The 15,079-nt window shown below is 50.3% G+C and overlaps 1 protein-coding gene across 1 annotated transcript in view; it reads left to right on the plus strand.

Annotated features, from left to right (window-relative positions):
• Positions 1-15,079, plus strand: part of LOC147725648 (dedicator of cytokinesis protein 2-like) — a 1,712,066-nt gene that overhangs the window by 587,104 nt on the left and 1,109,883 nt on the right. The window contains exons 15-19 of the mRNA XM_086964476.1: positions 830-928; positions 4,568-4,640; positions 6,517-6,620; positions 10,568-10,757; positions 13,872-13,969. Coding sequence (XP_086820602.1) covers positions 830-928; positions 4,568-4,640; positions 6,517-6,620; positions 10,568-10,757; positions 13,872-13,969 — 564 coding nt within the window. The remainder of the gene's footprint in view (positions 1-829; positions 929-4,567; positions 4,641-6,516; positions 6,621-10,567; positions 10,758-13,871; positions 13,970-15,079) is intronic.

Genomic DNA, 15,079 nt, shown 5'->3' on the forward strand with positions numbered 1-15,079 from the left:
TTACCACATAATCAGTCATCTGCTGCATAATCTGCAGATTTTAGCCCACAAAAATGTTTCTAGCTCAAACGGTTCAAAAATTACTAAAAATGCAGCAAGATGTGAGTTACGTAGTTTAAAAATGACAGAATAATGAAATAATACTATTACAAAATGTGCTGCATTATGCCGCATAATTTGCCTTGTCTTGTGTTACAGTTGAAAGAATGATACGTAGTCCAGAGGTGTATATTAGGGTCACAGCTTTATTCTTCAGATAGGATCCATTTTAAGTCTCATGTTATGCCTCATACTACGCCCCACCAGGAGCAGCCTCCGCCGCTCAGCCCTCCCACTCAAACACACTCTCTATTCTGATGACATCACATAGACTGAGCAGCAAGGCGAAGGGCACAATAGAGAGGATGCAGCAATCACTTGCTAGATTATAACATCTTGCTGCATTATTCACTCCACCGCCGCATAACTTGGCCCTCTCCTGCCGGAGGATTCCGGTGGCTCTGTCTATTGGAAGGATTATTAGAAAGTACCGGAAGTGATCATGCCTTTCATGACCTTCTTTATTTCCTGCTCTAGTTGCAGCCTTCGGTTCATGAGACCTGGGGCAAGCTATGGACTTCAGCAGCTACCCCAGTCTGACCTTTGAGTGACGTCTGAGGTCATCCTTTCATGTTTCCTCTCTCTTGTTCCCTCACCTCCAGCTCATCACTTCTTCAGTTTTTTCCTCCTACCTCATCTTCTTGTGACACACTTCTGTCCGCCCTCCCTCCTGACGCTGCCCTCTAATGCTCTCTTCTCTCCACCCCCCCCCCATCTGTTTCCTCTCCAGAATGTGATCTTCCAGGGCGCGGGCAGTAAGCCGGTCAGTGAGCACAGCTCTGTGGTTTACTACCAGCAGCGGCACCAGCACTGGATGGAGACCGTCAAGGTGAGTCTGGGGGTCTTCCTGTGTCAGGAGGGGAGGCGTGACACCATGGGGGTAAAGGTTAAGGGTCATGTAGAGGTCACAGCACTGGATGGAGACCCTCAAGGTTAGTCTGGGGGTCTTACTGTATCAGGAGGGGAGGCATGACACCATGAGGTAAAGGTTAAGGGTCATGTAGAGGTCACAGCACTGGATGGAGACCCTCAAGGTTAGTCGGGGTCTTCCTGTATCAGGAGGGGAGGCGTGACACCATGGGGGTAAAGGTTAAGGGTCATGTAGAGGTCACAGCACTGGATGGAGACAGTCAAGGTGAGTCTGGGAGTCTTCCTGTTTCAGGAGGGGAGGGGTGACACCGTGGGTGTAAAGTTTAAGGGTTATGTAGAGGTCACAGCACTGGATAGAGACCCTCAAGGTTAGTCGGGGTCTTACTGTATCAGGAGGGGATGAGTGACACCATGAGGTAAAGGTTAAGGGTCATGTAGAACTCACAGCACTAGATGGAGAACATCAAAGTTAGTCTTCCTGTACAAGGAGGGGAGGTGTGACACCAAGGGGTAAAGGTTAAGGGTCAGGGAGAGGTCACAGCACTGGATGGAGAACCTCAACGTGAGTCTGGGGGTCTTCCTGTATCAGGAGGGGAGGTGTGACACCAAGGGGTAAAGGTTAAGGGTCAGGGAGAGATCACAGCATTGGATGGAGACCCTCAAGGTTAGCCTAAGGGTCTTCCTGTATTAGGAGGGGAGGTGTGACACGATGGGGGTAAAGGTTAAGGGTCATGTAGAACTCACAGCACTGGAGGGAGACAGTCAAGGTTAGTCTGGGGTCTTTCTGTGCGAGAAGGGGAGTTGTGAGAGCTAGATGTAAAGGGTAAGAGTCATGGAGAGCTCACAGCACTGGATGGAGAACCTCAAGGTAATTCTCGGGGTCTTCCTGTATCAAGAGGGGAGGTGTGACTCCACTGGTTAAAGGTTAAGGGTCATGTAGAGGTCACAACACTGGACGGAGACCCTCAAGGTTAGCCTAAGGTTCTTCCTGTATTAGGAGGGAAGGTGTGACACCATGGGGGTAAAGGTTAAGGGGCATGTAGAGGTCACAGCACTGGGTGGAGACCCTCCATGTTAGTCTGGGGTCTTTCTGTGCGAGAAGGGGAGTTGTGAGAGCTAGATGTTAAGGGAGAGCTCACAACACTGGATGGAGTGGGCAAGTGTAATCTGGGGGCCCTACTTTACAAGGAGGTGTGTCTGGCACCATGGGTTAAAGGTTAAAGGTCAGTGAGAGCTCACAGCACTGGATGGAGACAGTCAAGGTTAGTTTGGGATCTTCTAGTATCAGGAGGTGAGGTGTGACACCAAGGGGTAAAGGTTAAGGGTCAGGGAGAGGTTACAGCACCAGAGGGAGACGGTCAGGGCTAGTCTGGGGGTCTTCCTGTACGGGGGTATCTGACACAGTGGGGTGAAGGCTAAGGGTCCGGGAGGGTTCAAAGCACTGGATGGAGACCCTCAAGGTTAGTCTAAGGACCTTCCTGTACAAGGAGGGGAGGTGTGACACCAAGGGGTAAAGTTTAAGGGTCAAGGAGATCAAACAGCACTGCATGGAGATGCTGAAGGTTAGTCTGGGGGTCTTCTTGTACAAAGAGGGAGCCAGCTGGGTCTCTCCCCCCTCCATGAGTCCAAACGCACTACCAGACGACTCGAGAAGAGATGGAGGAGGAACAAAACTCCGGAACCTCCAAAACCTTTAAAACTGCTGTCAACACACACCACCTTCTCCTCAAAACCACAAAGAAAACAGCCCTCAAAGACAGACTCAACACCAATGCACACAACAGCAAAGAACTCTTTGCCACAGTCAAGGAGTTTGCCTGGCCCAACGACGAGACCAGATACATCCCACTGACCCAAGACCTCTGCAACAAACTCAGCACCTTATTTCACCACAAGATCAGGCAGATCTATGACAGCTTCAACAAGATCCTGCCACAAAGTCCGCCACCACCGCACAAACCCACGCTGCACCCTAACAGATCGTGCTCAACTGGACTCCGCTCAGCACCGGGGACACACTTGAGACCATGAAGAGCATCCACTCCGGAACCCCTTCGGATCTTGCCCGTATCACATCTTCTATAGAGCAGCCGCCTCCATCGACCCCGATCTTCGCCACACCATAGACTGCTCCATCGAAACCGCCACTTTCCCCGACGACTTGAAAGACACCGAGGTCAACCCCCCTGCTGAAGAAGCTGTCCGTCCACCTGACAGAACTCAAGAACTTCAGACCCCTCTCCCTCCTCCCCTTCCCAGTCAATGTAATCGAAAAGCCCATCAAAGCTCTGCTCTCCAAGTTTATCAAAGAGTACCACTTCCTGGACACCTCCCAATCTAGGTTCTGAAGCAACTACGGCACCTAGACCGCGCTCCTCACCACCACCCACATCCGCTCCATCCTGGGCCAGATCAAATCCATAGCCCTTATCCTACTGGACCTATCAGCTGCCTTTGACACCATCTCTTACCGCACCCTAATCACGACACTCAACAACGCCGGCATCTGCAACAAGGCACTGGACTGGATCCACTTCTTCCTTACCAGCTGAACACAGCGAGCCAGACTCCTTCCGTTCCTCTCACAACCTACCGAGATCCGCTGCAGAGTGACCCAGGGCTCCTCCCTGAGCCCCACCCTCTTCAACGTCTACATGGCCTCACTCATGACCATCATCAGAAACCATGGACTCAACATCGTCTCCTACGCTGACGACACCCAGCTGATTCTCTCCTTCACCAATGATCCCACAGCTGCGAGAAACAACTTTCACAGCGGAATGAAGGCCGTTGCCACCGGGATGAAAGACAGCTGCTTCAAGCTCAACTCGAAAAGACCGAAGTACTCATCCTGAGTCCTGCCCCCCTCAGACTGGGACGACTTGACGTGGCCTGCTGCACTACGAACTCCTCCCACCCACGCACACATCCTTGGCATCATTGTGGACTCCTCGCTCACAATGAACTGCCAAATCCACGCAGTTTCCTCAGCCCTCTTCCACACTCTCTGCCTGCTTTGAAAGACATTCATAAGACTCCCCACAGAAATCAGAAAGATGGTCACCCACACTCTCATCACCAGCAGGCTGAACTACGGAAACACACTCTACGCCGGCATCACCCAGAAACAGCGCAGGAATCTCCAGTACCAAAACAGTCAAGGTTAGTCTGGGGGTCTTCCTGTGCGGGGGGTGTCTGACACCAAGGGGTAAAGGTTAAGGGTCAAGGAGAGCTCACAGTACTGAATGTAGTCCCTCAAGGTTAGTCTGTGCTAGGTACTCCCTATAGGAAGAGAGGCAGACGGTGGGCTCTTTTGGTACCCACCCAACACGGATGCGAGGGCTCCGCTGGTGCACCTCATAGGTGACACTCTTGCTGACTCTGGAAGTTCGAGACTACACAGTGGAAAAACACTCTAGGGAAGGATGAGACAGATTCATTGTGGAGTGGCTGGTGGTGACAGTCGGAGATGTTTTATGAAGGTGGGTGGGACCATGTGCCCAGGGGGAGGGGCAGGCCAGCAACAGAGACAGGAAACAGGGCACCCCTCATACTTTGTCAGGCTTACCTGAGTCCTCACCTGTCCTCCCTCTTCCAGATTGGAGTTCCCATCGAAGACGTGCACAGATGTCACCTGAGGTTCACCTTCAAGCACCGCTCCTCGGTGGACTGTAAGTACTTCTGGCATTGCCCGCTAGGGGGCGCAATGGGTGAATGTGGCTTGTCATCTGCTGGGTACTCAGTGCTAAAAATATCGTGTAGACCTACAAGGCGCCCAGCATGTCATTGTGTGTGTGGGATGTCACAGAAACGATCACAAAAGTAGGAATTTTCTGTCAATGTCCCGTCACAGATCTAGAAGTGGGGCCAGTGGTATCATTCATATTTCCAAAGCAGCATGGGAGGTGGGGGTCTTCGGGTGTCGAGAAGGTCAGGTTGCATCCAGGAGTCAAAGGCCATCTGCAGCTCCTCAGATGACATCAGACCCCTGTCAGCCACCAGGGGCGGACTGGCCGTAGCGGGCACCAGGCAATCCCCCGGTGTGCCGCACGCACGGGTGGGGACCGGTTTTGGTCCCCTGGGGGACGTTTTTGTTACAGGGCCGTTTTTACAGCATAGCTCAGGGCCGGACTGGGAACCACAACCGGCCCAGGCAAAGTGCTCGGCCGCCCCCCCTCCCCACTCGGGGGCAGGGCCGGACTGGCTGTAGAGGGCACCGGGCAATCCTCCTGTGCGCCGCACGGGTGGGGGCTGGTTTTGGGGCCGCTTTTTGTTACAGGGCTGTTTCTGCAGCATAGCTGCAAAATCGGCGCTGTACCAAAATCGTCCAAAAACCGGCCCCAGCAAAGAGCTTGGCGGCACCTCCAACCCCCCCCGAGTGGGGAGTGGGGGGCTGGCCGAGCACTTTGCCAGGGCCGGTTGTGGTTCCCAGTCCGGCCCTGCTCGGGGGGGAGGGGTGTTGGAGGTGCAGCTGAGCGGATGTGGTTCCCAGTCCCAGTCCGGCCATGCGCAGGGGGGGGGGTTGTTGGAGGTGCCGGCGAGCTCTTTGCCAGGGTCGGCTTTCGGCCGATTTTGGTACAGGGCCGATTTTGCAGCTAAGCTGCAAAACGGCCCTGTAATAAAAATGGCGCCCAGGGGCCCAAAACCGGCCCCCACCAATGCGGCGCACCGGGGGATTGCCCGGTGCCCGCTACGGCCAGTCCGGCCCTGGCATAGCTGCAAAATTGGCCCTGTACCAAAATCAGCCGAAAACCGGCCCCGGCAAAGAACTCGACGACACGTCCAACTCCCCATGCTGCAAAAATGGCCCTGTAACAAAAACGGCCCAAAAACCAGCCCACACCCGTGCGACGCACCGGAGGATTGCCCGGTGCCCGCTACGGCCAGTCCGGCACTGCCCCCGAGTGGGGAGGGGGGGGTTAGGGGCGGCCGAGCACTTTGCCCGGGCCGGTTGTGGTTCCCAGTCCGGCCCTGTCAGCCACAGGAGAGGGCCCCAGACACTAGTGTCCTGTCAGACTAGATGGCTGTATTGAGCATATTCATTCATTCATTGATTCATTGTGCACTAGAAGGGTGCTCCGATACTACTAGACCCCACCCAGAATGGACTGCTCCTGGGGCGACAGAAAGTGAAAAAAATGGAATTGAATGTGTATAATCTGCTAGGGGCACTGGGCACGCTGTCAGTGTATCAGCACTGGGGCATCAGGGCATGCTGGAGTTTAACAGCACTGGGGCACTTGCACCGGAGTCCTAGCATCTAAGGGACCCACTGCACCACAACGCTGCCCCCTTCTCTTGCCTCCATTGAGGCCTGCCCCCCCCCCCCCCTGCTGCGCTCCTGGTGATTGTAAATGTAATTGTCTTTATGTAGCGCTTACGACCCCTGGTGAGAGTCTAGGCACCTCTCAGTCGTTGGGGCATTATGGCCTGGGGGGCCTGATGATGCACTCGGACTCCTCCACTCCTGCTGCTCTGCTCGTCATAGTGCTTTCATGAAGGCCTTACAGCGCTATGTGACAGCATTCCATCCTTTTCCTTCACCAGCCAAAGACAAAGCAGAGAAGAACTTCTCCATGGCTTTCGTGAAGCTCATGAGACCCGACGGAACAACCCTGCAGGATGGTGAACACGACCTGGTGCTGTACAAGGTAAGGACCCTGCCGCGCCACAGCACGGACAATGTGGTGCATGGAGCCTAGATAGGTAACAAAGGCTCTGCCGTGCCACAGCACAGACAATGTGGTGCATGGAGCCCAGACAGGTAACAAAGGCTCTGCCGCGCCACAGCACGGACAATGTGGTGCATGGAGCCCAGACAGGTAACAAAGGCTCTGCTGTGCCACAGCACGGACAATGTGGTGCATGGAGCCCAGACAGGTAACAAAGGCTCTGCTGCGCCACAGCACAGACAATGTGGTGCATGGAGCCCAGACAGGTAACAAAGGCTCTGCCGTGCCACAGCACGGACAATGTGGTGCATGGAGCCTAGATAGGTAACAAAGGCTCTGCCGTGCCACAGCACAGACAATGTGGTGCATGGAGCCCAGACAGGTAACAAAGGCTCTGCCGTGCCACAGCACAGACAATGTGGTGCATGGAGCCCAGACAGGTAACAAAGGCTCTGCCGCGCCACAGCACGGACAATGTGGTGCATGGAGCCCAGACAGGTAACAAAGGCTCTGCTGTGCCACAGCACGGACAATGTGGTGCATGGAGCCCAGACAGGTAACAAAGGCTCTGCTGCGCCACAGCACAGACAATGTGGTGCATGGAGCCCAGACAGGTAACAAAGGCTCTGCTGCGCCACAGCACGGACAATGTGGTGCATGGAGCCTAGATAGGTAACAAAGGCTCTGCCGTGCCACAGCACAGACAATGTGGTGCATGGAGCCCAGACAGGTAACAAAGGCTCTGCTGTGCCACAGCACGGACAATGTGGTGCATGGAGCCTAGAGAGGTAACAAAGGCTCTGCTGTGCCACAGCACGGACAATGTGGTGCATGGAGCCCAGACAGGTAACAAAGGCTCTGCCGTGCCACAGCACGGACAATGTGGTGCATGGAGCCTAGAGAGGTAACAAAGGCTCTGCAGCGCAACAGCACAGACAATGTGGTGCATGGAGCCCAGACAGATAACAAAGGCTCTGCTGCGCCACAGCACGGACAATGTGGTGCATCGAGCCCAGACATGTAAGAAAGGCTCTGCTGCACCACAGCACTGCTTACAAGGAGCCCAGACATGTGAGAAAGACTATGATGCACCACAGCACTGCTTACAAGGGCCCAGGCATGTAAGAAAGAGTCTACTGCGCTACAGCACAATCAATGTGGTGCATGGAGCCCAGACATGTAAGAAAGGCTCTGCGGTGCCACAGCACTGCTCTCAAGGAGCCCAGCATGTAAGAAATACTCTGATACACAACATCCTTGCTAACAAGGATCCCAAACATGGAAGAAAGGATCTGCTTCACCACAGCACTGTTTACAAGGAGCCCAGCCATATGAGAAAGACTCTGCTGCACCACAGCACTGCTTACAAGGAGCCCAGACATAGGGGAAAGGCTCTGTTGCACCACAGCACTGCTTACAAAGAGTCAATGTAGGTAAAGAATGCTCTGCTGCACCACAGCACTGCTTACAAGTAGCCCAGACATACGAGAAAGGCTCTTCTGTGATACAGTACAGCTCACAAGGAGCCCGGACATGTAAGAATGACTAAGCTGCACCACAGCCCTGCTTACAAGTGGCCCAGACATGTAACAAAGAGTAGGCTGTTCCACAGCCCTGCTCACAAGTAGCCCAGCCATGTAACAAAGACTCTGCTGCCCCACAGCCCTGCTTACAAGGAGCCCAGACATGTAACAAAGGCTCTGCTGCGCCACTGCACTGCTTACAAGGATCCCAGACATGTTACAAAGACTCTGCTGTGCCACAACACTGCCTACATGGAGCACAGAAACGTTGCTTTGGCACAAACACGCGACCATTCTTCATTAATTAATTTTGGTTGTCTGTTAAATCCACTAGGAGTTGATGTTTTCAGTTGTGAACTGGAGAGAAATTATTGATTATCTCTGTTCATAACTATTGCTTTAATTCACTTTTCTGTAGTTGTCTCCCCAACTTTATGTTCCATGAGTAAATATACATTTTTCTGAATATATTTTCCTACTCTGTGTGTTCTCTTTTTACCTTCCACTGATTTATTTCAACTGTGTACTAAGTCTGATATCCTCTGGATACTACTGAGTGTGTTACATATGTACAACTCACAACTAAGACTGACTACCTTCTTAATTAAGTCCCTTGTAGCATACTTTGACCTTAACTATACAGTGCCCAAGCCTACAAGGGTTGATTGGGTTTCCCCCTGCTTATAACACGTTACATGGAGCACAGACATCTAAGAAAGGCTCTAATGAACCACTGCATTGCTCACAAGGAGCCCAGAGATGTAAGAAAGGCTCTGCTGCGCCACAGCACTGCTTACAAGGAGCCCAGACATAAAAGAAAGGCTCTGCTGCGCCACAGCACTGCTTACAAGGAGCCCAGACATAAAAGAAAGACTATGATGCACCACAGCACTGCTTACAAGGAGCCCAGACATGTAAGAAAGGCTCTGCTGCGACACAGCACTGCTTACAAGGAGCCCTGACATAAAAGAAAGGCTCTGTTGTACCACACCACTGCTTACAAGGAGCCCATACATGTAAGAAAGAATCTGCTGTGCCCCAGCACTGCTTACAATCAGCCTAGACATGTAACAAAGACTCTGCTCTGCCACAGCACTGCTTACAAGGAGCCCAGCCATGTAAGAACGGCTCTACTGCTCAACAGGACTGCTTGTAAGCAGCCTAGACATGTAAGAAACAAAGTGTTATTGGCTAAAATGCCAGAATTAGCCCAAAGTGTTCCATAATACATGGAGCCACTTGTCAGCTATGGTTCAACATTTTACAAAGTCTAATCCATTTCGACAATTCCTGGTATCAGGTGTAAATCCAAAAGTAAATTGATCTCAAATGAGGTTTTCTCCTTTCATTCACATCATGCATTAAAACAAGCATTGGCAATGCCAATCGTTTTGTACTTTCTGTAGTGAAAAGTATTATACCAAGCTTCAAAAAAGGGCAAAGGTAGAACAATGGCAGGAGCAGAGCAAGTTTCTCCAAAATATTAATAATATAATAATCCACATTTGTAAAGCGCGAACAATCACCCGTAAGGGTCTCTAGGCACTGGGGGCCATCGGGAAGATTAAGCAAGCTATTGCCCAGAGTCACATGGTGCTGGGCTAATCTGCTGCCGGCGCCGGGGATCGAACCATGATCTCCCAATTCCGGAGTCAGTCGCCCTGGCCGCGGCACCACACCTCTTCCATCCATAAGGGGCAGGTGGCAGTAGCAGAAGGAACATCACACAATTCATTCACACATGGAGTAGCGGTTATGCACTGTTAGCTAACACGACGAATGGGGACCGAGAAGGGTTAAAGGACTGTTGTAAGCTGTATGTAAACAGTGGCAAACATACAGGAAGAAGAACAATCCTAAAATAAATAACCTAACCTCTTTTAGAATTGCCCTCACATACCAAGGGCCACATGTATAACTCGGTTTGCATTCCTCTTGCACCACGCGAGGTGGTGCAAGAGCGACTCAAACCTTAAGTCATATTTTATAAGACACGGAAAGCCACCTTGCTTGGCTTTGAATGGCTTAAAAAATGAGTATTGTAACACAGCGCAAATCGCTGTGTTGCCTTACTGTGCACACAGGAGGTGTTCCATGGGCGTTGCGGTGGGTGTGCCCACATCAATCCCATGTTGTATTATGCAATCCCAGATTTACCTAACCTGGCAATGCCCCAAAAATATATGCCTCCCCTGGTGAGGCGTAAAGAGGAGAAATATCTTTATTTCTCCTCGTTTTTTCTATGTGCGCTGCATTGTGCACACATATAGCACAAACTTGACCCAAAGGTATCAGAGCGCTTTACATGAGCACCAGTTGCTCATGGGTAATGTAATCCATGCTCAGACCAAGGACACCTGTGATGCTCATGCGCTTCATTAACCAGTCTCTTTGTCCTTGCAGGGTGACAGCAGAAAGCTCGAGGACACCAGTTCCTACTTGAGTCTGCCATCTACCAGAAGCCTCCTTGAGGCCAAGCAGATCTCAGGATCGTCTCTGAGAGTGAGCGGGAACCCGGCGGCCATGGGAGTGAGCACGCGGGACAGCTTCCAGATCTACACCCTGGTCAGCTCCACCAAACTCACACAGAACGGTGAGTATCCCCATCGGTCAGCAGATGAGTGTGAAGGTCTGTGGGGATTCCTAGGCATTTGTGGAGCCTGACGCAAAGTCTCAAATCTGATCTTTTGATGGCGTCTCAGGGCGTACCACCACCAGAGGAGCCAATCGCATGTGGCGGTACATCCTGGAGACAGCGCAGTTCCTCTGGGAAGAACCGCCCGCTTCATAAACCTTCTCCTTCTTTTAAAAATATAAGCGACTTACACACTACCCTCTCCACGCGAGCACTGTATGTCTCATGGTCACCCCAACTCATGACCAATATAAAAGCAACATACAATTAATTAATAAGGATTTACCAAGCACGGTTAATCACCCACCAGCGTATCCAGGCGCTGAGAACCCTGCTGCTTCAGGTGGGTTAGGTTGAACAGCCAGGTCTCGAGTCCTTCCCTGAATTCTAGAAGAGAGGATGCGGTCCGGGGGTGAAGGAGGAGGTCATTCTAGGACTTGGCTGTGAGGATGGAGATGTAGAATCCTACCCTGTTGCTTTGGCGGATGCAGGGGGGTGTGCAAGGGAGAGAGCAGGTAGAGCGCAGGTGTCTGCAGGGTTGGTGGAAGTTCAGGGGGTGGTTGATGTATGCTGGTCCTTGGTTGTGGAGAGCTTTGTTGGTGTAGGTCAGCATCTTGAATTGACATCTCTCCTGTCTGAGGAGCCAATGGCTCTTCTTGAGGTGGGGTGTCGAGGGTCCGTTTGGGAAGGTCGAGGACGAGTCTGGTCGCTGAGTTCTGATCTGTAGGTGCGTGGTGATTCCTATGTAGAGTGCGTTGCCAGCCTGCTGGTGACTAGGGCTCGAATAATGGTTCGGCTGCTGTTAATGGGGGGCCATTTGAAGATCTTGCGAAGCATGAGACTGGTGCAATTTACAGAAAAGAAAAAAGGAAATAAACAACAGAATACAATACAGGAAACCTACAAACTATACAGAAATACCAAAATCAAGACTAAATTATACGGTATAACAGAACAGTTACGCTAAACACAATATTACCCACACAAATTAAGTGAAGACAGAACAATGAGACTAGTGAGGCGAATAATAAATATATTTATTCACTTTTGATATCACCAGCCAACCAGACAGAGCCAGATGCCCACACTTGTCATCGCTTGAACCCCGAAAGCAGGGACAAAGACCTAATGAAAATAGGAGAGGAAAAAATTAGCACATGCAATGTACATGAATGTGTCTTCATTATGAGAAGGGCTGTCACAACCTCACTCCACTCTCAGTACAGTCTTAGGTGAGGTAAAAAAACATTGCCATGAGCATCATAAATGTAAGTAAATATACGACTGGAAACGCATCTTTTTATATATAAACCACAATCAGGGGAGTAAGAGGTTTGTGATCATGATTTGTGTTTATTGGTGCCCTGAAAAAGTCTCCTGACTATTTCAGCCTTAAAAAAAATAAATATAAATTAGGTGCTATCCTAAATGGTAATGAGAAAAGAACAGTAATTTATTGTATTAATGTAAATCACATGCTTATTTTCTAGATATTGAGGAGTTGACCTGATGAATGGATTACCTAACATTTTAAAAGAATGGGTACACTTGTCTGCTTCATTTGCAGGAGAAGCTTTCAAGCAATGTAAATGTTCTGCCTTGAATGTTGCAATGCTTGGCTGCTAAAGGTAAAGGAAGTGAAAGATGGCTTTGAACTGCAGTCTTTTACACCCCATACACCCCACTCAGCCCCCTTTAGGAATGCAGGTCACGCTTCCACACCTTGGGGTAGATTTACAAGAAAGAGACGCATTTATAGAGATGCGTCACTTTCCTTGCGGCACCCTAAAAAATACGGTGCACCATGGCCGAAGGATTGACAGATGCGTCTGAAATTCTGATGCATCTGTTGGGGAAAAAGTCACGCATTGCTGAAGTTATGTCGCAAGCACGACACAACTCTAGCAATGCATTTTGTGGCCTATTTCCACTACACTGTGTCACTCCTTACACCTGCTTCAAGCAGGCATAAGGTTTTGACGCAGTGGCGTCCTAAAAGTGACACAGTAAAATCTTGTAGATTTCAGTGCGTCACTTTTACAAGGCTTCCCTGTTTAGGAACTCCCCCCCCCTGCATACATTATACCTGACACAGGTATAATGTGACGCAGGGCTTTAAAACTTGACGCATCTCCCTAGATCCGTTGTGTTGTAAATAGGGCGCATTGTTTGCACAGGCGTTGCGCCACAAAAAGTGACGCAATGGTGACGCAAAGAGGCTCAAGGGGCTTGTAAATCTACCCTCTTGTCTTTTATCTAAAAGAATTAAACATATTTAGCCAGTAAACAATGTCTGATGGTCTTGGCCCAAATCTTGGGCACTGATGAAAACTCATTGGTGGGACCCAAGCCCCCAAGGCCTTATAACCTGGCACCTAAAACTACATATCATTGGTTTCTAGTCTCTTTATCACTAAGGGGTTCAACATAAAAAACCCATGAATGGATCTTACGAAGCTTCTTCTTCGAGGACTGCGCATTGGTTTATCGCAGAACCACCCATCGCTATCATTGTAAATAGGGTTAATAAGAGACAGTCCCACCACCAGATGTGTGCACCATGATGTCCCCCCTAAGCCTACCATTGGTCGATCATAAAGCCCTAGTAGCTCTGTAAGAGGTTTATCATAGGGTTCTGCTATACCTGGGAGTGTTTTTCCATAGAACCCCCTGATTGATAGAGGTGGAACGCCTCTACCGTCTCATGGCCCTGAGTTGTGGAAAGTGGGTTTCCCGTGTTAAATTCCACTATGCACAATCATTATTTTAAGTCTATTTTTCACCAAGTACAACAATCATGTTTCCTTTATTTGTAGCCCAACTGAAGGGGGGGTTGTACTCGTCACTAAAGGGTCACAAGTGCGCACAGTTGTATTCACCTGCAGAGTTTGTAAAGTTCTAACTTTCTAATACGATACACCACGCCTCGCCCTTACCCTACCTCTCCATACAACCAAATGTGACGGATCCATGGACAGTCTTGCAGGGATTTTGCCTACTGGGAACAGCGTAGAACTGCCCTCCCCCTACACACACACTCATTAAGCCATCTCTCTCTTCCGTCCCATGCAGTTGACCTCCTTGGGCTGCTGAAATGGCGTTCGAAGCCGGGCCTCCTGGAGCACAACCTCAAGCAGCTGATGAAGGTGGACGGAGGGGAGGTCATGAAGGTAAGCGCCCTCCACCATCCGACTCATTTCAGTCACTCGCTTATCCTTTTTTCCCCCATTCCATCCAGCTCGTCAGTACCTTGTGGTGAATGACAATTTGTCCCTTCTCTAAAAAAAATCAGATTTAGGCCATTTGTTGCATTTGGCGCCCTCTTGTGGTCTTTGTTGATGGCTGCATAAGGCAGTTTCTATATTGACCTCGATGAGACACCAGCCCAGCCACCATTTTTAACATTTCTTTTATCATTCCTTCCTCTTTTATAACTTTTTAATGTTTATATTTCTCCCACGGATCGTACCCCTTTTGCTCCTCTATATTTGTTCCTTCACTGTTCTTCCAAACACATTCTTTAGACATCTCTAGTTTTGTTATTTATTTCCAAAGGTCTGGTTTACTATACCCCTCTACCACCTATAAAATTCCTTAATAATCATTCATACTTGCATTTACCACCAAGCTTTTTGCTGCCTCCTTTCTGTCTTGGTCCTCTTCTGTTCTCTGCTCTACTTCTCTTTCCTGGGGGAGTGCGCGTTCCTGCACCCCCACAGAGTGCGTGTCAGTTAGATGGCTCATTGCTGACTGACAGGGAGAGTCTGTGATATCCATGGACGAATCCTTGTAGGCCTGGCACTGATTGTAAGTGACTGATTGTGGAGAAGTGTGGCTCAATGGTTAGAGCAGGCAGACCTCGATGCAGAGCTCTGGCAAGGGACCAGGGTTCGATTCCTGCCCTGGCGGGTCTTGGGCTCATTAATTCCCCTGACCGGATATTCTCGCCTCAGTGCCTATTCTGATCATGGGTCCCACGCTGCAACTCTGGGAAATAGCTTGCTTAGTCTCCACGACGGCCCCCACAACGCGAGGGGTGCCTGGTCTGCACCATGGGGGTACCCAGGAGTGGACACTTCACAGAGAAAGCCAGGAAGGGTTCCTTTTTCGGTATTTGTACAAGCGCCGGGAAACCCACTGCGGTTAGCTGTGTGCTATACAAGTACAAAAACATTTACATTGAGTGACGTCTGATGGCAGAATGGTTGAATTGCTTAGTTGTTTGAAAGGAGCTACCAAGTGGGGAGGTCTAGCAATGCTGAGCTGTGGAGGGGTGGAAG

Source organism: Lissotriton vulgaris, chromosome 3_2, assembly GCF_964263255.1.
Source record: "Lissotriton vulgaris chromosome 3_2, aLisVul1.2, whole genome shotgun sequence".
NCBI lineage: Eukaryota > Metazoa > Chordata > Amphibia > Caudata > Salamandridae > Lissotriton > Lissotriton vulgaris.